We start from the raw sequence: 22,555 nt of genomic DNA on the forward strand, positions 1-22,555 counted from the left end.
TCGAAGCCTATAAGTTAACGATCTTGTTAAATGTAATTAATCCATTGTTTTTGTACTTAATGAGATGTTAAATTGTTATGTTAACATAATAACATGTTGTATTAATATATCTTAATATCATATATATATATGTTAAAATGATATTACAACGATAATTGTTACATATATATATATATATTGTTTCGAAATCCTTAAGTTAGTAGTCTCATCTTACTCGTGTAGTTCATTGTTAATACACTTAATGATATATTTAATTATAATTTTATCATGTTAACATAATGTATTAATATCTTAATACAATACATATGTATTTATTTTAATTAAAACGTTGTTATAACGATAATCGTTATATATATCGTTTCGAGTTTCTTTAACTCAGTAGTCTCATTTTATGCATATAACTCTTTGTTAATATATTTTGTGAGATACTTACTTATCCTAATATCATGTGTATATATATATATATATATATATATATATATATATATATATATATATATATATATCATGTCATTTTTACAAGTTTTAACGTTCGTGAATCACCGGTCAATTTAGGTGGTCAATTGTCTATATAAAACTAATTTCAATTAATCAAGCCTTAACAAGTTTGATTGCTTAACATGTTGGAAACATTTAATCATATAAATATAATTCTCATTTAATATATCATCATGGAAAAGTTCGGGTCACTACATACCTCCGTCCCACCAGAAATGTCCACTTTGACTTTTGACAGTCTTTATTTGTCAACTTTGACTATAAATATTTATGTTCGTGTTATATAATATTTGATGAAAATTATATGAATGGATTGAGTTTTAATTGTGTTTTCATTGACATAACTTTCATCAAATATTATATAACACCAACAAAAATATCTAAAGTCAAAGTTAAACAAGGAAGGCTGAAAAAAGTCAAAGTGTACAATTCTGGTGGGACGGAAAGAGTATTTCACAAATTGAAATGGGTTAAATGCACTTTTTAGTATTTTTACGAATTATGTAATCTATGAATGTATCAAATTTCCTTGAATGTGACTGGAATGAAGACTGGTCTTTTGGTTGTTGTAACCCATTTTGAATGCTACATTTTGCTGCATAAAAACAAGTTTAACAACCCATTTTGTTAACACTATATTGAACTCATTTGCTTGAACACATACTAAACATCATAACAAGTTTAACACCATATTGAACTACATTTTGCTGCACAGAAACAAGTTTAATCAACTTCAGCATAAGGTAGACATTAAATACCATAAGTAATTACATACAGACATAGTAGCAGTAGCATAACAAGTTACCAAATATAGACTAGCATCATCCATAACAAGTTTAACCAAAATATATATAGTACCAAAAGACTAACTTGACAATAGTACCAAAAGACTAACTTGACAATTTTAACCACAATACATAGTACCATAACAAGTTAAACCAAGACAGACATAGTACAAACAAACTAGCACAAACATTTAAATCTTATTCTTCCTACCATCACCCTTTTTCTTCTTCACTGGAGATCTGTGTTCTTTTTTGAGGGCCTTTGTCCAAACTTTCTTCTCAATTTCACTTGCCTTTTTCATTTTACTTCCAACACACTTGTAGATGCCCCAGTAGTACACCTATTCTTATTGTGACCATAAGTTTCACATGCACCACATTTCTTTAACTTACCTATTATTTACAATTATCAAAATAAATCACTTACCTATTGATTAAGAAAGTTAAAGTAAATAAATTGCACTCATACCTTGTGTTGACAGTTTACCATCTACACCAACCACATCCTTCTCATTAGAAGACATTCTTCTCTTATTCTTTGGTCGATCAGGAGTGGATATCTTCTTTGGTGCAACAAGAGTGTACAAATATTCATCTTTTTCCCATAAACTTCTTCCATCAGTGGTTCAACTGTATACTGCTATGTTTTAATCCATGTACATAAAAATAAACTGAATGAACCCACGTTTCTTGTTCACCAACTTCTAGACCATTTTCTACCATGTTATTGATAACTACAACTTCATGCTTGCAAGGTATTCCAGTTATTTCCCACTTCCTACAAGCACATGTCCTTGACTCAATATCAACCACATACTGCTTATTCCCTAATCCACTAACTTGTTATCTTTGATTTTCTCCCCATAAAACATTACATTTGTTAGCATCCGATTTAATCTTCTCAAACACTTTTATGGAACCAGGAGTTAAAAGTTCATTAGTCTTGAAAATCTTCTTTTTCACATTCACAATCATTTTCATACAATACTCTCTAATGTATTCTAACGATGTCACAATTGGTTTGTATCTTGTATCAAACCCTCCCAAAATATATATAACACCCCTGATTTTTTTTTTAATAAAGCGGAATGCCAGTTTACGAAATCTGTTATATAATACAAATGTAACAACCCTTTTTCCATTACTTCTATTTAACTTTCTGTTAGTTAATCTTAACGGTGACTACCTGAATTTTATGTGTTTAGCTTAAAAATACATACTTAATCCTGGGAGGGTTACTATAACTAATATGATTAGATATTAATTGAATAATTTTTTTTGGTATTGAAACCCGAAGAAAACGACACGATTTTGATAACGGCAAAAGTTGTTTTTCGGATTAGCGATACACTGAGAGTAATTATTGATAATTATTTATTTTTTAATAATTATTAACTTAGAAAAATATAATTAATTTATTAATATTTTTAATAAATTAAACTTTGTGGATGTGTTTAAACGTCCGGTTAACATTCCGGGAAGTCGGTTTCGATTAACGGCAACTAGAAACGAACCACACGATCACCCGATCAAGCAAAACGAGCCCATGGACACCCATGGGGGTACCCACGGCCGATGGCCCCATAAGGGGGTTTCCCTTGGTTTTTATTTTGGGCTCATGGTGTTACTAGTTGTCCATTGATGTTTATTAGGCTCTAACTTATCCTAATTAAAACCCCACTACAAGTTAAACACCATCACATAACCTAATTACAACAAAAAATGCAGCAACTCTCTTCCTCCTCCTCCTCCAAATCGTCGACCACCTTCACCCCTAAATCACCATCAATCTTTCATTTTTAGCTTGTGCTTCTTTGATCAAACTTGCTCCTTGCATCTTCCTCTACACATTGGTATAAGCAATTTGATTGTTTGAGGTATAAAACATGTAACCCTAATTCTTAAAGTTCATATTTTTGATGATTACATATGTATTTAGTGTCTATTGCTCAAGTCTATGTGTTTATGTTTGATTACATTCGTTAGATTGCCCAATTACTATGTTTATGTTAAATCCTGAATTTTAAACTTGACCTAACAGAAACTTGGACTTATGAATTGTAAATATTATTGCATATTTGAAAAGCTCTTGAAAAACTACTAATTTTAGGCTCAAGAATAGTGAATTTTCGTTATGTTATGCTACCGTTATGACTAGTTGAATTTTCGACTTGTTTATTGCATGAATCTGAAATCTCGGGAAATTATGTTATAATGTGGAACATGTATTGATTACCATCTAATAGATTATGAAAATTCACACAATTTAGACTAAGATATCACATGAATGAGATTCTTAAAACTCGTTTTATGCTCAATTGATTATTCGTGACAACGTTTGTTATTTGTAACTTTATACAGACTTGTATGATTAAATGCTTTGATTTCTGGAACACATGCTTTTGGAATATGAAAAGTGTATGATTAGTACTTGAGTTTTCGTTTAGATATTGCATCCTAAATGTTCCTAGATGTTGAGATATATGCATTCGAAAACGATCACCTGAATGGGACCGAATCTGTCCCAAGTACACATAAAATGGCATAACATGATATGTGTGTTATTTTGAGACTTGTATTTTTGATATGTTAATATTTGGATGTTAAGAAGCAAATTACATTTGTATGTCGACATATAAAACCTTATGCTTTGTGTGCTACATGGGTCGTAAAACACTATGTCTAGAATCTGTCTAAATCTGAACACCGGATTTTCGGTGCAAAACTGTACAAATTGACTAAACCAAAAACTTAGTCCTTTTTACCACTTAAACTTTGAGATGTATTTTATTTATAAGTACATGATCATATTTATTTTATTTTTTACAATCTATGAACAATAATAATTATTTTAAAAGATTATACGGATAAATATTGTTGTTGATTTCTTAGATTTTGGGTTTCACCCCGAATAAGTCATCGATTACTTTAGTCTTTAGAATAATATGTGATTAGAATAATTTTTTTTTTGAAAGGCATCATTATATTATAACAATCAAAACAGGATACAACGATTGCCAAAAGGCGAAACCAAACACAACATGAAGGAAATAAAGTACAAAAAACAAGATACTAAGGTGCTAAGGAAGCAACCTAGACATTAAGTGTACAAGTTTCCTATGATACAAGAACTTGAGGGTTATGAAGCCATGTGTGCCAATCGATTTTCTTTGATTTGTACCTCTTCGCAATCCATTCGAAACTCTTGACTTGAATCTCACATAATGCAACCGGTGGACTCCAACATTTATTATTAAAAACCTTTTGATTACGGTTTTTTCCAAATGTGATAATCGCATATCCACTCGACCGCTTACCAAATTCTCGTACCATCTTCCGACATACATAAGCTTGCTTTACCTTGAAACATTTCACCCAAGCTAAGATTTGGAGAACCGCCCATGCCCCACCAGACAAGGACCTTAGACCAAATGTCAAAGGCAAGTTTACATAAAATAAGTGAATGTTCTACCGACTCCACACTATCATCGCATAAGGGGCAACGAGTTGAGTGGAGATCGATACCCCTTTTATCCAACTCCGTTAGGACCGGTAACTGCCTTTTCCTCGCACGCCACACAAACACCTCGACTTTCTTTGGAACCAGATTGTTGCGCAAAGTTTCAAACACATTGGTATCTGAATGTAAAAGTTTCGTGGTAATCAACTCGGAAAGAATATTTGTTGTGAACCGCCCACTAGTACTGCCACCCCAACGCCAAGCATCAGGACCATCACCCTTGGAAACATGAGAACTAAGAAGGTGGTTTAGCTCATCAAGTTCACCAAGGGCACACCCGAAGGGTACTCTCGACCAGCCCCAACAACCGACCCGATTAGAACCCATACAAGATGTTCGGTCACAGACCGAAACATCAAGGTTAGATTCAAACCTGACCAGCCTCTTGAATCTATCACGAAGAGAAAAGTCGCCCAACCATTTGTCATTCCAAAAGGATGTTGTCGCACCATTACCAACTTCTTTGAAAAAAGAGCTCACAAAAGGGACGCCAATTGAGTCAATAAAGCAACATGTTTTAATAATATTGTACCAAGCCGAAGAATAAGAAACAATATGATTATTAGTGCACGAAGTAAGACCACCCGAAGAGCCGTAAATGCTTTTGATAACTTTGACCCACAAGGAGTTAGCTTCGGTATGAAACCTCCACGACCACTTGCCAATCAAAGCAAAGTTTTTACAATTTAAAGTCCCCAAATTTAACCCGCCCAAATCATAAGGAAGAAGAATCTCATCCCATTTTACCCAAGGAATTTTTGCCCCCGAACCCAACCCACCCCAAAAAAAGGAACGTCTTACACTCTTGAGTTTTTTGAGTACACACGGCGGAGCACGGAAGAGGGAGAAATAATACAACGGGATACTATTTAGAACCGATTTGACAAGGGTCACGCGTCCACCACTCGATATCGCACGCGCTTTCCATTCCGCAAGTTTTTTGAAATTTTTTCCACCACCGGATCCCAACTAGACGATTTTTTCATATTTGCCCCAACGGGAAGACCAAGGTAGATAAATGGAAATGCACCCGAATTACACCCAAACTTTCTAGCCATCTCTACGATCTCACTCTTACCAACACCCACACCGTAGACAATGCTTTTGTGGTAATTAACTTTTAGACCGGAAGTTAACTCGAAACATTTGAGGATTTTCATAAGATTGAGCATGTTGCCCTCACTCCATGACCCGAAGAAAATGGTGTCATCCGCGTATTGGAGATGCGAGATGAGAACATTATCACAGCCAACTTCAACCCCCGAAAACAAACCATTTTGGACCGCCTTTTTAGTTAATAAATTAAGACCTTCCGCCGTAATGATGAAAAGAAAAGGCGAGAGCGGATCACCTTGTCTCACCCCCCTTCCAAGCATGAACTCATCCGTAGGAGACCCGTTAACAAGGATTGAAATAGACGCTGATTTGAGACATGATAAAATCCACCTCCTCCACTTCTCCCCAAACCCCATGTGTTCCATCACCTCCATTAAAAAATCCCAACTCAAACAATCGAACGCCTTCTCGAAGTCGACTTTAAAAATCAAGCTCTTATCATGTTTTTTCTTTAGGTAATCAAGTGTCTCGTTCGCAATTAGAGCCCCGTCAAGGATATTTCTACCTTTAATAAAACCACTTTGCTCGCAACCTATTAAGTTTGGAATCACTTTCTTGAGCCGGTTGGAAAGAATCTTCGCGATGATCTTATAATAGCTACCTATTAAACTGATAGGCCGGTAATCATTCAAGGAAACAGGGTTGGATTTTTTAGGAACGAGGGTGATAAAGGATTCATTACACCCCCGTGAAATCTCTCCTTTATCCCAAAAAAATTGTATTGCCGCAATAAGATTGTAACAACCCTCACTTTTCGACTTCTAAATTTACTGAATTAACCCTAGGGTTATATGTCTGACTATATGTATTAAGGGTTGTTATATACAATTAAATATTGACCGAATAGTAATTTTTAGTCAATAATGTACGCTTAAATAAATAATATATTATTAATTTATATAATTTGACATAATTTAACTAAGTATATAAACTTTGTATCACTTTTATTATTTAGTTAATGTATTATATATTTAACTATATAATAAATCTAATTATATATAAATGTAATAATATTTACAAACTTACTAAAACTATAGTTTAATAATTAAAATCATAATTATTATTAAAAATACAAAATACCGAATTATTTATTATTTTTATGCAAAATTTGTATTTATTAATTAAATAAAATAAAATAAAATAAAATATTATTGACAAATATTCTTGGAAAAGCATTAAATCAATTTGTTTATTTATATAAAAAAAATCCTTAAAATAAATGAAAAAAAATAAATAAATAAATAAATAAATAAATTATTTTTAATTAAAAATTGTAATGGAAAAACTACTTTTATTATTTTATTTTGTGCATTATCCCATGACCTAACATTTAATACTTTTAAATTTTAAAATCTCATTAAGAATTAAAATATTTCTTTTTCTTTTAATTATTTTATTCTTTTTACCTAATTTTTTCAAGTATAAATACCCCTCATTTCTCATTCAAACTCACACCAAAATTTCTCTCATTCTCTCTTTGAAGAATTACTACTAGTAAGTATTCTTTTCTTACTTTTTATTTTTTTTACTTTTTACTTTTTACTTTTTACTTTTTACTTCGGTTATTATTTTTACCGAAACATGTAAATAATGTTATAAATTATATGCAATTAAAAATAAAATAAATAACATGTATACACTATTACTATTACTAGCACCTATAACCTACTACTTATATTGTAACATAAACACATTTTGGGATATGTATTAGAGATGTATAGATCTTCGAACTTTCTTGATGAATGGTTTCTATGAGATTCTAGGCAGAGGGTTTGGATTTCCGATTTAAAGGGTCCTATGGCTCAAGCCCCTAGATCTAAATTAGCCATTCGAAGGGAAAGGGGTGATTGGAAGCTTATCTAATACGGCAAGTATCCTAAAATGAAAAACACTGATAAAAGTAGAAACTCTCTAGTCATAGAAACTTAGTAAAATAAGAAACTTTCTAAAAATGAAAATTTTATAAAAATAGTAACTTACTAGGAATAGAAACTTAGTAAAACAAACACATACTTAAACTTAAACATGGGCAAAATACTTAACTACTCTTAAATGTCAATAGGTTGACTTTCCTGCTCACTCGTTCAACTCTTTATTCCGAGGAATAACTCTCTCTCTACTTACTAAGGTGAATTCATAGCCCCTCTTTATTGCTAGCAAACTTACTTACTTTTACTTGGGGTGAGACACATGCTGTTTTTACTTTTTACACTTTAGACACAAGTACCAAACTGTTAAACTATGTTATACCCGGCTATGTCCGACTAAGTCCCTACAGTGATATTTTTAATTGCTGCGGCATGCTTAATTATTGGGGGTAGGCCTATCGGGAGTAACGTCCCCGATATATTTGACCAAGTCATTGTATTACTTAATAATGAAATTAAACCGACAAGGACAGACACAACTTGTCATGGGGCAAAACTTGAACGTTTAGTCTAAATATCACGCATTGGCATAACTTTTTGATCCTGCGGGAGATCAACTTTACAAACTAAATCTTGTTGTCTAAAACAACGACAAACTTTTTGTTAAACCTATGAACTTCACTCAACCTTTTTGGTTGACACTTTAGCATGTTTTGTCTCAGGTGTTGTTTGATTCAAGCTCTTATACTTACCGCTTATGTGATGCTACTTGGACATAGGATCAAGAGACATCGCATTTATTACTTCTGCATGTGAACATTTACGATATTGTTATTCCTGTCATTGTAACGACATTTCATTTTCCGCTGCGTACTCATTAAAGTTAAATTCATCATTTAGTATTGTTCTCGTTTATTATAATATGTTGGTATTTTTTGATATTAGTGACGTTCCTTCCAGACCCTATTGGGAGGACGTTACAGATTGGTATCAGGGCATAACTAGGCTATTATAGAGAACCAGGATTGCATTTTTATGTGTGTCTTACTTGTTAGCTAAGGTGCCTTAGCAATCTAGGAAACTATAACTTTTCCTGCCTTAGAATTAAAGCGCTTAGGATTGCTCCATAATCTTAACGATTATGCTTTAATAAACTTGACTTAAAGATTCTAATCAAAATATCCTTCCTAATGTTAGGATGTCTAATTATCATCAAACGACCAAAATGAATCTTTTCAAGCCAACCGAAAAAGATACTGAAAGGTCTTCCACAGAAAGACCAGTCCAAAGTCCACCTTATGGCTTTGGTGGTCCTCCCTCACCAAATTATAGCCCAAATACTACTCTAAAGTTACATAGGTCTCCTGAATACTATCCAACCCCGAGGAATAAAGACAAGAGGAAATGTCTTGAAGAAACTGGGCCGTCAAAGAAAAGATCCCGATCTCCTTTCTATGATGAAGTTGATGCCAAGTACGAGCTCATGAATCTGCGAAAAACTACCGATGACCTAATTCGCCATATTGCAAGGATCGATTTTCAAATGAAGGAAAAAGACCTAGCAATCAAGAAGCTCATGGAGGAAAATGCTGAACTAAAGAAAGAGATAAAGTTGGTGAAGTATGAAGGTGATAGAAATACCCGAAGGGGGAAGCAATCTCTCTCCTACCTAAGAGAAGATGTTGACCTTAGATTGAAGATGGAGGAAAACCGCGTGAATAATAAACTTTCTATAAGGGACCACAAGTACCATGTAATCAACAATGAAGTTTCTAACCTTTATGATAATCTCGAGTTCCTGCATGAGAAACAAAAGGCGAAGAATGAGAAAGTTGAGAAGTTTATGAAGAAGGTTGAGGACGAGAAGAAGGAATATGAATCTTAATATTCTTTAGTTATCTTTCTATTTTCCATCTATGTAAAGGCTATGCCTTAAAACTATTTCTATTTCCGAATCATATATTAAAAGGCTTATTTAATGCCTAGTTCCTTAATAAAATAAAGTGTTTTATTTATATCATGTGATATTAATACTTTATCTTATTCCTACTTGTAATTACTCAAATTTGTTAACTTATCCGACTTATGTTCACTTTTATGTAGTGACATCATCGTTCGTTCAGCTGCACCTACCGTTAACAATGTTGTGTTAACTACTGAGCAATTCCAACAGTTACTCGCTGCCGCCCAAGGCAACGCCCAAGCTAACCATGCTAATCCATAACCAAAACCTTGTTCCTACAAGGATTTTTCAAACTGTCATCCTCCTGCATTTAAGGGGACTGAAGAAGCTGTCGAACTAGTCCGTTGGTTTGAGAAGATGGAATCTATTTTCCGTATTTGCAACTGTGGTGATAACGATCGAGTAAAGTATGCCACTAGCTCATTGGGTGGCAATGCTTTAACTTGGTGGACTGCTCATGCCAAGTCCGTAGGAATTGATAATGCTAATGCAATTCCATGGGATGAACTCAAAAGCATGATGGTCAACAAATTCTATCCTCAAAGTCAAGTTCAGAAACTTGAAGCTGAGTTCTGGGAACTCAAGGTCAAGGGTACTGACATTGAGAACTATACCAATCATTATCTGGAGCTTTCTACTCTATGTCCTGAAATGTTTCCTACTGAAGCTAGAAGAATTGAGCGGTATATTGAAGGTCTTTTCGAGGATGTTCAAGGGAATGTTATTGCTGCTGAGAAGGTTACTTTAGATGCTGTGATTCTCATGGCACAAAATCTCATGTTGGCCAAGAGAAGAAGGGCGTCGACCAATAAGCAAGTTGAAACCAAGGGTAATGATGGTAAGAGGAAGTTTGAGCCATCTCAAGGTTCGGCTCAGAATGATAATAAGAAGCCTGCGGATGGTACAAGGTTAAATTATAAGGGTACTTATCCTTTCTGTATTCGTTGTGAGAGGCATCACCCGGGGAAGTGTACTGCGGTTTGTGCATTGTGTAAGAAAGTGGGACACGTTGCTAAGATGTGTAAGACTCCTCCGAAGGATAAGGCTATTATTCCAGCCAAAGCTCCTCCTACATGCTATACTTATGGAGAGAAGGGACACATTAGTCCGAATTGTCCTAAAAAGAAAGATAATCCCGCTACTGGAGCTAATGCTACTGCTGCGAAGGGTCATGCATTTGTTATTACTGCTGCTGAAGCCCGAGATGAAGATGAAGTTATCACGGGTACGTATCTTGTCAATAATTTCTATGCAACTATTTTATTCGATACTGGTGCCGACAGAAGTTACGTGTCTAGTGATTTTTGTACCCTATTTGCTGAAAAGCCTCAACCCTTAGAAACTAAAAGATTAGTAGAAGTAGCCAATGGAAAGGTCATGCAAGTCGATAAAATCTATAAAAACTGCAACCTAATCTTAGCCGATAAAGAATTTAAGATAGACCTTTTGCCGGTCAAACTCGGAAGTTTTGACGTCGTAGTTGGTATGGATTGGTTACGTCCATTACATGCTGCTATCATGTGTTACGATAAAACTGTTAATGTTCCATTGGGGAATGGAGATACTCTCATCATCCAAGGTGAAAAGAGTGGTTCCAATCTCAATATCATCTCCTATATCAAAACCCGCAAATACCTTATGAAAGGTTATCCAGCCATTCTAGCCCACGTTAAGCTGATCGAATCGGAAGAGAAGCGTATTGAAGATGTACCAGTGGTTAGAGACTATCCCGATGTGTTTCCCGAAGATCTTCCTGGTCTTCCACCTCCTCGACAAGTTGAATTTCAAATTGATTTAGCTCCCGGTGCTGCTCCTATTGCTAAAGCACCATACCGTTTAGCACCTTCCGAAATGAAGGAACTTTCCAACCAGCTCCAAGAACTATTGGATAAAGGTTTCATTCATCCAATCTCGTCCCCATGGGGAGCTCCTATTCTATTTGTTAAAAAGAAGGATGGTACGGTAAGGATGTGCATTGATTACCGTGAACTTAACAAGCTTACTATCAAGAACCGTTATCCGTTGCCACGTATTGATGATCTATTCGACCAACTTCAAGGGTCAAGTGTTTATTCAAAGATTGATTTGAGGTCCGGATATCACCAACTTAGAGTCAAGGAATCTGATATTCCTAATACTGCTTTTCGCACTCGTTATGGGCATTATGAATTCTGTGTCATGCCTTTTGGTTTGTCCAATGCTCCTGCCGTTTTCATGGATCTCATGAACCGTGTCTGCAAACCTCATCTTGATAAATTCGTCATTGTTTTCATTGATGACATTTTGATCTACTCCAAGAGTGAGAAGGAACATGAGCAACATCTGCGCGTGATTCTTGAACTCTTACGAAAGGAACAACTCTACGCTAAGTTTTCTAAGTGCGAGTTTTGGCTCAAAACCGTACAATTCCTCGGACACGTTGTTGATAGTAATGGAATACATGTCGATCCAGCTAAGATTACCGTTATCCAGAACTGGGAGATACCAAAGACTGCGAAGCATATTCGTTAATTTTTGGGACTTGTCGGTTATTATCGGAGATTCATAAAGGATTTTTCCCTTCTTTCCAAACCTCTTACGAAGCTAACTCAAAAAGGGAAGAAGTTTGAGTGGTCCGAAGAACAGGAATCAGCTTTCAAGATTCTGAAAGAGAAGTTGACCACAGCCCCAATTCTATCTTTACCTGAAGGTACTGACGATTTTGTTGTTTACTGCGATGCCTCAAAGCAAGGCTTTGGTTGTGTTTTAATGCAACGTGAAAAGGTTATTGCCTACGCATCTAGACAGTTGAAGAAACACGAGGAGAACTATACCACACACCACCTTGAGTTAGGTGCCGTGGTATTTGCATTAAAGATATGGAGACATTATCTATATGGTACCCAGTTTACGGTGTACACTGACCATAAAAGTCTTCGACACATCTTTGATCAAAAACAGCTGAATATGAGGCAAAGCCGATGGCTGGAGTTATTGAACGATTATGACTGTAAGATGGAATATCATCCTGGCAAGGCAAACGTAGTTACTGATGCCCTTAGTCGAAAAGACGATGTTAAACGTGTTCGTGCCTTAAACCTGAAAATCAAATCAAATCTTATATCACGAATCTGCGAAGCTCAACTGGAAGCTATTAAACCAACACTTATCGAAGGTGAAGGACCTATCGGTTTCGAGAACCAACTCTAAGTGAAAGCTAATGGTACACGGTACTTTGGCAATAGAATTTGGGTTCCTCGCTTCGGTAATCTCCGTGAACTAGTCTTGGATGAAGCGCATAAGACTAGGTATTCTATTCATCCGGGTTCCAGTAAGATGTACCACGATGTGAAGGAGTTCTACTGGTGGCCTAATATGAAAGCCGATATTGCTACTTATGTTAGTAAGTGTCTCACTTGTTTGAAAGTCAAGGCTGAACATCAAAAGCCTTCTGGTCTGTTGACACAACCCGATATTCCGCAGTGGAAGTGGGAATGTATCGCTATGGACTTTATTACTAAATTGCCCAAGACTTCTAGTGGCAATGATACTATATGGGTCATAGTAGATCGTCTTACTAAATCTGCTCATTTCTTACCGATCAAGGAGATCGACAAGATGGAGAGATTGTCACAACTGTATATCAAAGAAATTGTCTCTCGTCATGGTGTTCCTATATCAATCATATCCGATCGCGATAGTAGATTCACTTCCAGATTCTGGAAATCCTTACAAACTGCTCTTGGAACTCAACTCGACATGAGTACTGCTTATCATCCGCAAACCGATGGTCAAAGTGAATGAACCATTCAAACATTGGAAGATATGCTTCGCGCTTGTGTTATCGACTTCGGCAAAGGCTGGGATAGACATTTGCCTTTGGTTGAATTCTCTTACAATAATAGTTACCCCTCAAGTATTAAGGCTGCACCTTTTGAGGCCTTATACGGACGAAAATGTAGATCCCCACTGTGCTGGGATGAATTAGAGGACAGACAGTTAAATGGTCCTGAAATCATACACGAGACAACCGAAAAGATAGTTCAGATTAAGAAATGAATAGAAACTGCCCGCAGCCGACAGAAGAGCTATGCTAATAAAGGTCGGAAAGATTTGGAATTCCAAGTTGGTGACAAAGTCATGTTGAAAGTATCCCCTTGGAAAGGCGTCGTTCGTTTTGGTAAACGAAGCAAACTAAGTTCGCGTTTTGTTGGACCCTTCAAGATTACTGAAAGGATCGGACCCGTGGCTTATCGATTAGAATTACCTGCTGAACTTAGCAGCGTACACAACATATTTCATGTCTCGAATCTTAAAAAGTGTCTCGCTGATGACACTCTCGTTATTCCTTTGGATGACATTCGCATTGATGATAAAATGCACTTCATAGAGGAACCCGTAGAAGTCATGGACCGATCTGCTAAACGCTTAAAACAATGCACCATACCTATTGTTAAGATCCGTTGGAATTCACGACGTGGCCCCGAGTACACCTGGGAACGTGAAGACCAAATGAAACAGAAATATCCCCATCTCTTCTCAACCGCTGATGCATCCGAGAAGTCTACCTAAAACTTCGGGACGAAGTTTTTATTAACGGGGAGGTACTGTAACAACCCTCACTTTTCGACTTCTAAATTTACTGAATTAACCCTAGGGTTATATGTCTGACTATATGTATTAAGGGTTGTTATATACAATTAAATATTGACCGAATAGTAATTTTTAGTCAACAATGTACGCTTAAATAAATAATATATTATTAATTTATATAATTTGACATAATTTAACTAAGTATATAAACTTTGTATCACTTTTAATATTTAGTTAATGTATTATATATTTAACTATATAATAAATCTAATTATATATAAATGTAATAATATTTACAAACTTACTAAAACTATAGTTTAATAATTAAAATCATAATTATTATTAAAAATACAAAATACCTAATTATTTATTATTTTTATGCAAAATTTGTATTTATTAATTAAATAAAAAAAATAAAATAAAATATTATTGAAAAATATTCTTGGAAAAGCATTAAATCAATTTGTTTATTTATATATAAAAAAAATCCTTAAAATAAATGAAAAATAAATAAATAAATAAATAAATAAATAAATAAATTACTTTTTAATTAAAAATTGTAATGGAAAAACTACTTTTATTATTTTATTTTATGCATTATCCCATGACCTAACATTTAATACTTTTAAATTTTAAAATCCCATTAAGAATTAAAATATTTCTTTTTCTTTTAATTATTTTATTCTTTTTACCTAATTTTTTCAAGTATAAATACCCCTCATTTCTCATTCAAACTCACACCAAAATTTCTCTCATTCTCTCTTTGAAGAATTACTACTAGTAAGTATTCTTTTCTTACTTTTTATTTTTTTACTTTTTACTTTTTACTTTGGTTATTATTTTTACCGAAACATGTAAATAATGTTATAAATTATATGCAATTAAAAATAAAATAAATAACATGTATACACTATTACTATTACTAGCACCTATAACCTACTACTTATATTGTAACATAAAAACATTTTGGGATATGTATTAGAGATGTATAGATCTTCGAACTTTCTTGACGAATGGTTTCTATGAGATTCTAGGCAGAGGGTTTGAATTTCCGATTTAAAGGGTCCTATGGCTCAAGCCCCTAGATCTAAATTAGCCATTCGAAGGGAAAGGGGTGATTTGAAGCTTATCTAATACGGCAAGTATCCTAAAATGGAAAACACTGATAAAAGTAGAAACTCTCTAGTCATAGAAACTTAGTAAAATAAGAAACTTTCTAAAAATGAAAATTTTATAAAAATAGTAACTTACTAGGAATAGAAACTTAGTAAAACAAACACATACTTAAACTTAAACATGGGCAAAACACTTAACTACTCTTAAATGTCAATAGGTTGACTTTCCTACTCACTCGTTCAACTCTTTATTCCGAGGAATAACTCTCTCTCTACTTACTAAGGTGAATTCATAGCCCCTCTTTATTGCTAGCAAACTTACTTACTTTTACTTGGGGTGAGACACATGCTGTTTTTACTTTTTACACTTTAGACATAAGTACCAAACTGTTAAACTATGTTATACCCGGCTATGTCCGACTAAGTCCCTTCAGTGATATTTTTAATTGCTGCGGCATGCTTAATTATTGGGGGTAGGCCTATCGGGAGTAACGTCCCCGATACATTTGACCAAGTCATTGTATTACTTAATAATGAAATTAAACCGACAAGGACAGACACAACTTGTCATGGGGCAAAACTTGAACGTTTAGTCTAAATATCACGCATTGGCATAACTTTTTGATCCCGCGGGAGATCAACTTTACAAACTAAATCTTGTGGTCTAAAACAACGACAAACTTTTTGTTAAACCTATGAACTTCACTCAACCTTTTTGGTTGACACTTTAGCATGCTTTGTCTCAGGTGCTGTTTGATTCAAGCTCTTATACTTACCGCTTATGTGATGCTACTTGGACATAGGATCAAGAGACATCGCATTTATTACTTCTGCATGTGAACATTTATGATATTGTTATTCCTGTCATTGTAACGACATTTCATTTTCCGCTGCGTACTCATTAAAGTTAAATTCATCATTTAGTATTGTTCTCGTTTATTATAATATGTTGGTATGTTTTGATATTAGTGACGTTCCTTCCAGACCCTATTGGGAGGACGTTACAAAGATCATGTTTGATGTCGTTCCAGAATTTTTTATTGAAGCTTAAATTGAATCCGTCCGGCCCGGGGGCCTTTGTACCCGCACAGTTTTTGACAGCTTCCCAAATTTCAGTTTCTGTAACAGGTAATTCAAGTGCAACAGCTTCTGTCGACGATAAACAACCCAAGTCAGGCCCATTTGCAGCTTCCAAGCCCAACAGAGAAGGTCGTGGGTCAGAAGGAAGGCAGAATCTGGCTTTAAAGTGGTCACGAACAGCCATTTTTACTTCACCAGATGCATCAGTCCACTTACCATTTATGCTAAGCCCACGAAAATTACATTTACTATACTTCCTTCGGATAGAATTGTGAAAGTATTTCGAGTTTTCGTCGCCATCCAATACCCACCGAACTCTAGCTTTTTACTTCAACATATTAGTTTTACACCTCTCTTTATCAAGCCACTCCTTCCTAACATTTAACCAAGTCACTCTTTCGACCTCATTTAACAAACCCGATTCTGCCTTTTTTCCCCATTCAGATGCCTCCACCTTTAACTTGGAGATATCCTTATCAATGTTGCCACACTCATTCTTACTCTAATCTTTTAAAGCAAGCTTTACGTTTTTGAGTCTATCTCTAAAAATACAATCTTTCCTCGAACCAAAAACCGCCTTCCCCCAAGCCTCACGGACAATGACATCAACCCATTTTTTTGAAAACCATTCGTTGAAGACTTTGAACGATTTAGGCCCATAATCAATGATTTTATCTCGAAGGACAAGGGGGCAATGATCCGAATCCTTCCTTTCTAAATCAATAACCGAAAGGTCATCCCACAAGTTGAGAAAATTATCCAACACAAGGAACCTATCTAACTTGCTAAATTTTTTTCCATCATCACTAATACGGGTAAATTTTCTCCCACATATATCAATCTCAACAAGGTTGTTCCTTATGATGAATTCATTAAAACGTTTAGCCCGACAACAATGAAAGACACAATTCAACCTTTCCGATTCTTCTCGTACCTCGTTAAAATCCCCACAAAGCACCCAAGCCGAGTCAATCTTACATAAAATACCTTCCAAGGACTCCCAGAACATTTTTTCCACGCATCATTGTGAGGGCCATACACATTAACTATAATATAATCATGTCCCGAGCCAAACCAATTCCCACGAATAGCTAGGAAATAATCATTCCCCACCATACTATTTGCCACGAAACTGTTTGTATCCCAAAGTAACAACATACCACCCGAATTCCCAATAGCTTCTTTTTGGATGAAGCCAACCTCACTATTTCCCCACAGAGAATGAACCCACCTATCATCTACAGATTTGCACTTAGTTTCTTGCAACGCAACAATACAAGGTCTCTCCGAAAAACAAATGTTTTTAACCCACCCAAACTTTCCTTCGACACCAAAACCCCTTACATTTAAAGACAGAATCTTCATAATTAAACAAGAACAGAACGAAAAAACGAAAACAGGGGGAGAAACTTACTGAGGGTTGAGGTTTGGCCACCTCAACCCGATTTGTTCCCCAAAATCTCTCAACTCCGCGCTATTCAATGATTGATTAATGGATCTCTCCTTATCATCAGAAGATATACGAGCGGATTTTGACATCTTGGGCACCGATTTCTTGCCACACCCTTTACACCTCAGGTTTAATTGATTAGGGTGATTAACCCCAATTTTAGCCATACACTTTGCTTTTCGAATTCTAGATGACTCCAACTCATTAAAGTCTTCCAATAGCAGTTGTTGCAGAAGGACACGTCACCCGATTTAGAGCTCCGCCTGGAAGAATGAGATTTACCTCGATTATTCCTATTGATGTTAGACCCTTTTGATTGTCTGGAATGCGAAGCAGGCTTAGAAGAATGGGGAGGATCCCCATTAATATTTGAGTGAGATACAGGCCTGTTATGATTAACACCAGGCCTACAAGGTAAATTAGTTTTGCCAATTTTTTTCGGCCCACTACTCGAGTCTGGTTTGGGAATTTTATTCTGAGGTCCAGGCCCACTACCAGATCCAAACTCACCATCTGGCCCAAGATGGGAGTCAGCCACGTTGCCATCAATTGGGTAGTTAACCTTCTCCCTACAATTAGATTTACCGACGTTATCTTCACAGTTATCTAGGGTTTCTTTTCCCTCATGCGCCGAAGCCATAATTGGTGTCTCCTCATTATTCGTGAAAAAATTACACTTCCCAATGTTGTCATCAACCGTTTCAGTGACAAACTCTTCATTTTCTTCAAAAGGTTTTTCAGTCCCAATGTTGTCTGACTCCTGGTCTTCCACAGATGGATTTTTTTCGGTTGGACCCTTCTCACCAATGCCGGAAAAATGATTTCCGTCATCGGGGATATTTGGCTGGCCATTGTGATCAAAACTATCTTCAGAATTATATCCGTCAGTTGAGAAGTTATCAGTTTCGTAACCTTCGTCCTCCTCTGAAGGATCATAATATCCGTCGCTGTTGGAGACATCATCTGAGTCAATAAAGTCAGTGCTCCAATCTGACTGTGAAACTGAGCCTCCATTGCATTCACTATGGACATGAAAGTTTGATCAAGTTTTAGGTTCCTCTTCCATGACATTGATGAAGTAATAACATCCTTTGTGCACAAGTTTCAGATTGTCATTCACCTTATCAGGGTTAGTAAGTTTCACAAAAACCCTGCCATGATTCAACACTTGATTCCCTTGTAACGAGCAGTTATCAAACTCGTACGAAACCCCCCACCAATCCGCTATGGACATGAAAGTTTTTTCGTTCCAACAATGAACTGGAACGTCTGTGATTTTAAGCCAAACCAATCGACCCTCTGGCCACGCTGAGACATCCCAAGGACAAATCTTTTCGACCCACTTTCTCAATGGATGATCTAACTCCTTGACCAACCTGTTTGCTGCTTCATTCGAGTTAAAGATGAGCATGATGCTGAGACCCCCAAGCAATTTGATTTGGATATCACTAAACCCTTCTTCTGTAACAATGTTGCTTAAATTTTGGATGATTGTTTGACTCTTCGCCTCACACATAACTGCATTTACTAGTAGATTCTAGTTAGTATCACCATCATCCACCACAATGAGCTTTTCCTTTGGCTTTGCCGCATCATCTTTGTTAACACTAAAATGTCCCGTTCTTATTGATTAAAAACGTTCCATATTAATTGATTTCGTTGCGAGGTTTTGACCTCTATATGAGACGTTTTTCAAAGACTGCATTCATTTTTAAAACAAACCATAACCTTTATTTCATAGATAAAGGTTTTAAAAAGCTTTACGTAGATTATCAAATAATGATAATCTAAAATATCCTGTTTACACACGACCATTACATAATGGTTTACAATACAAATATGTTACAACAAAATAAGTTTCTTGAATGCAGTTTTTACACAATATCATACAAGCATGGACTCCAAATCTCGTCCTTATTTAAGTATGCGACAGCGGAAGCTCTTAATAATCACCTGAGAATAAACACGCTTAAAACGTCAACAAAAATGTTGGTGAGTTATAGGTTTAACCTATATATATCAAATCATAATAATAGACCACAAGATTTCATATTTCAATACACATCCCATACATAGAGATAAAAATCATTCATATGGTGAACACCTGGTAACCGACATTAACAAGATGCATATATAAGAATATCCCCATCATTCCGGGACACCCTTCGGATATGATATAAATTTCGAAGTACTAAAGCATCCGGTACTTTGGATGGGGTTTGTTAGGCCCAATAGATCTATCTTTAGGATTCGCGTCAATTAGGGTGTCTGTTCCCTAATTCTTAGATTACCAGACTTAATAAAAAGGGGCATATTCGATTTCGATAATTCAACCATAGAATGTAGTTTCACGTACTTGTGTCTATTTTGTAAATCATTTATAAAACCTGCATGTATTCTCATCCCAAAAATATTAGATTTTAAAAGTGGGACTATAACTCACTTTCACAGATTTTTACTTCGTCGGGAAGTAAGATTTAGCCACTGGTTGATTCACGAACCTATAACAATATATACATATATATCAAAGTATGTTCAAAATATATTTACAACACTTTTAATATATTTTGATGTTTTAAGTTTATTAAGTCAGCTGTCCTCGTTAGTAACCTACAACTAGTTGTCCACAGTTAGATGTACATAAATAAATCGATAAATATTATCTTGAATCAATCCACGACCCAGTGTATACGTATCTCAGTATTGATCACAACTCAAACTATATATATTTTGGAATCAACCTCAACCCTGTATAGCTAACTCCAACATTCACATATAGAGTGTCTATGGTTGTTCCGAAATATATATAGATGTGTCGACATGATAGGTCGAAACATTGTATACGTGTCTATGGTATCTCAAGATTACATAATATACAATACAAGTTGATTAAGTTATGGTTGGAATAGATTTGTTACCAATTTTCACGTAGCTAAAATGAGAAAAATTATCCAATCTTGTTTTACCCATAACTTCTTCATTTTAAATCCGTTTTGAGTGAATCAAATTGCTATGGTTTCATATTGAACTCTATTTTATGAATCTAAATAGAAAAAGTATAGGTTTATAGTCGGAAAAATAAGTTACAAGTCGTTTTTGTAAAGGTAGTCATTTCAGTCGAAAGAACGACGTCTAGATGACCATTTTAGAAAACATACTTCCACTTTGAGTTTAACCATAATTTTTGGATATAGTTTCATGTTCATAATAAAAATCATTTTCTCAGAATAACAACTTTTAAATCAAAGTTTATCATAGTTTTTAATTAACTAACCCAAAACAGCCCGCGGTGTTACTACGACGGCGTAAATTCGGTTTTACGGTGTTTTTTGTGTTTCCTGGTTTTAAATCATTAAGTTAGCATATCATATAGATATAGAACATGTGTTTAGTTGATTTTAAAAGTAAAGTTAGAAGGATTAACTTTTGTTTGCGAACAAGTTTAGAATTTACTAAACTATGTTCTAGTGATTACAAGTTTAAATCTTCGAATAAGATAGCTTTATATGTATGAATCGAATGATGTTATGAACATCATTACTACCTTAAGTTCCTTGGATAAACCTACTGGAAAAGAGAAAAATGGATCTATCTTCAATGGATCCTTGGATGGCTCGAAGTTCTTGAAGCAGAATCATGACACGAAAACAAGTTCAAGTAAGATCATCACTTAAAATAAGATTGTTATAGTTATAGAAATTGAACCAAAGTTTTAATATGATTATTACCTTGTATTAGAATGATAACCTACTGTAAGAAACAAAGATTTCTTGAGGTTGGATGATCACCTTACAAGATTGGAAGTGAGCTAGCAAACTTGAAAGTATTCTTGATTTTATGAAACTAGAACTTTTGGAATTTATGAAGAACACTTAGAACTTGAAGATAGAACTTGAGAGAGATCAATTAGATGAAGAAAATTGAAGAATGAAAGTGTTTGTAGGTGTTTTTGGTCGTTGGTGTATGGATTAGATATAAAGGATATGTTATTTTGTTTTCATGTAAATAAGTCATGAATGATTACTCATATTTTTGTAATTTTATGAGATATTTCATGCTAGTTGCCAAATGATGGTTCCCACATGTGTTAGGTGACTCACATGGGCTGCTAAGAGCTGATCATTGGAGTGTATATACCAATAGTACATACATCTAAAAGCTGTGTATTGTACGAGTACGAATACGGGTGCATACGAGTAGAATTGTTGATGAAACTGAACGAGGATGTAATTGTAAGCATTTTTGTTAAGTAGAAGTATTTTGATAAGTGTATTGAAGTCTTTCAAAAGTGTATAAATACATATTAAAACACTACATGTATATACATTTTAACTGAGTCGTTAAGTCACCGTTAGTCGTTACATGTAAGTGTTGTTTTGAAACCTTTAGGTTAACGATCTTGTTAAATGTTGTTAACCCAATGTTTATAATATCAAAAGAGATTTTAAATTATTATATTATCATGATATTATGATGTACGAATATCTCTTAATATGATATATATACATTAAATGTCGTTACAACGATAATCGTTACATATATGTCTCGTTTCAAAATCATTAAGTTAGTAGTCTTGTTTTTACATATG

General features: G+C 34.9%; 1 protein-coding gene across 1 annotated transcript; it reads right to left on the reverse strand.

The window, feature by feature from the left end:
• Nucleotides 1-1,581: 1,581 nt before the first annotated feature.
• On the reverse strand, nt 1,582-16,701 carry LOC139854745 (uncharacterized). The gene is made up of 6 exons (XM_071844031.1): nt 16,521-16,701; nt 5,868-6,424; nt 4,601-5,772; nt 1,969-2,061; nt 1,753-1,895; nt 1,582-1,676 (listed from the first exon to the last, which is right to left on the reverse strand). Exons 1-6 carry the CDS (start codon nt 16,699-16,701, stop codon nt 1,582-1,584), a joined length of 2,241 nt encoding a protein of 746 aa, XP_071700132.1.
• Between the last annotated feature and the right edge of the window lie 5,854 nt (nt 16,702-22,555).

Source organism: Rutidosis leptorrhynchoides, chromosome 6 (genome assembly GCF_046630445.1).
Source record: "Rutidosis leptorrhynchoides isolate AG116_Rl617_1_P2 chromosome 6, CSIRO_AGI_Rlap_v1, whole genome shotgun sequence".
Lineage (NCBI taxonomy): Eukaryota > Viridiplantae > Streptophyta > Magnoliopsida > Asterales > Asteraceae > Rutidosis > Rutidosis leptorrhynchoides.

Bases quoted from the DNA above. Each gene is read 5' to 3' on its own strand.
- LOC139854745 (XM_071844031.1), bottom strand. From the start codon at position 16,701: ATGGCTGTTCGTGACCACTTTAAAGCCAGATTCTGCCTTCCTTCTGAC. The intron at 1,896-1,968 runs GTGGGTTCATTC...CACTGATGGAAG, and splicing joins GAAGTTGGTGAACAAGAAAC to AAGTTTATGGGAAAAAGATG. The intron at 1,677-1,752 runs GTATGAGTGCAA...TGTAAATAATAG, and splicing joins TGGTAAACTGTCAACACAAG to GTAAGTTAAAGAAATGTGGT.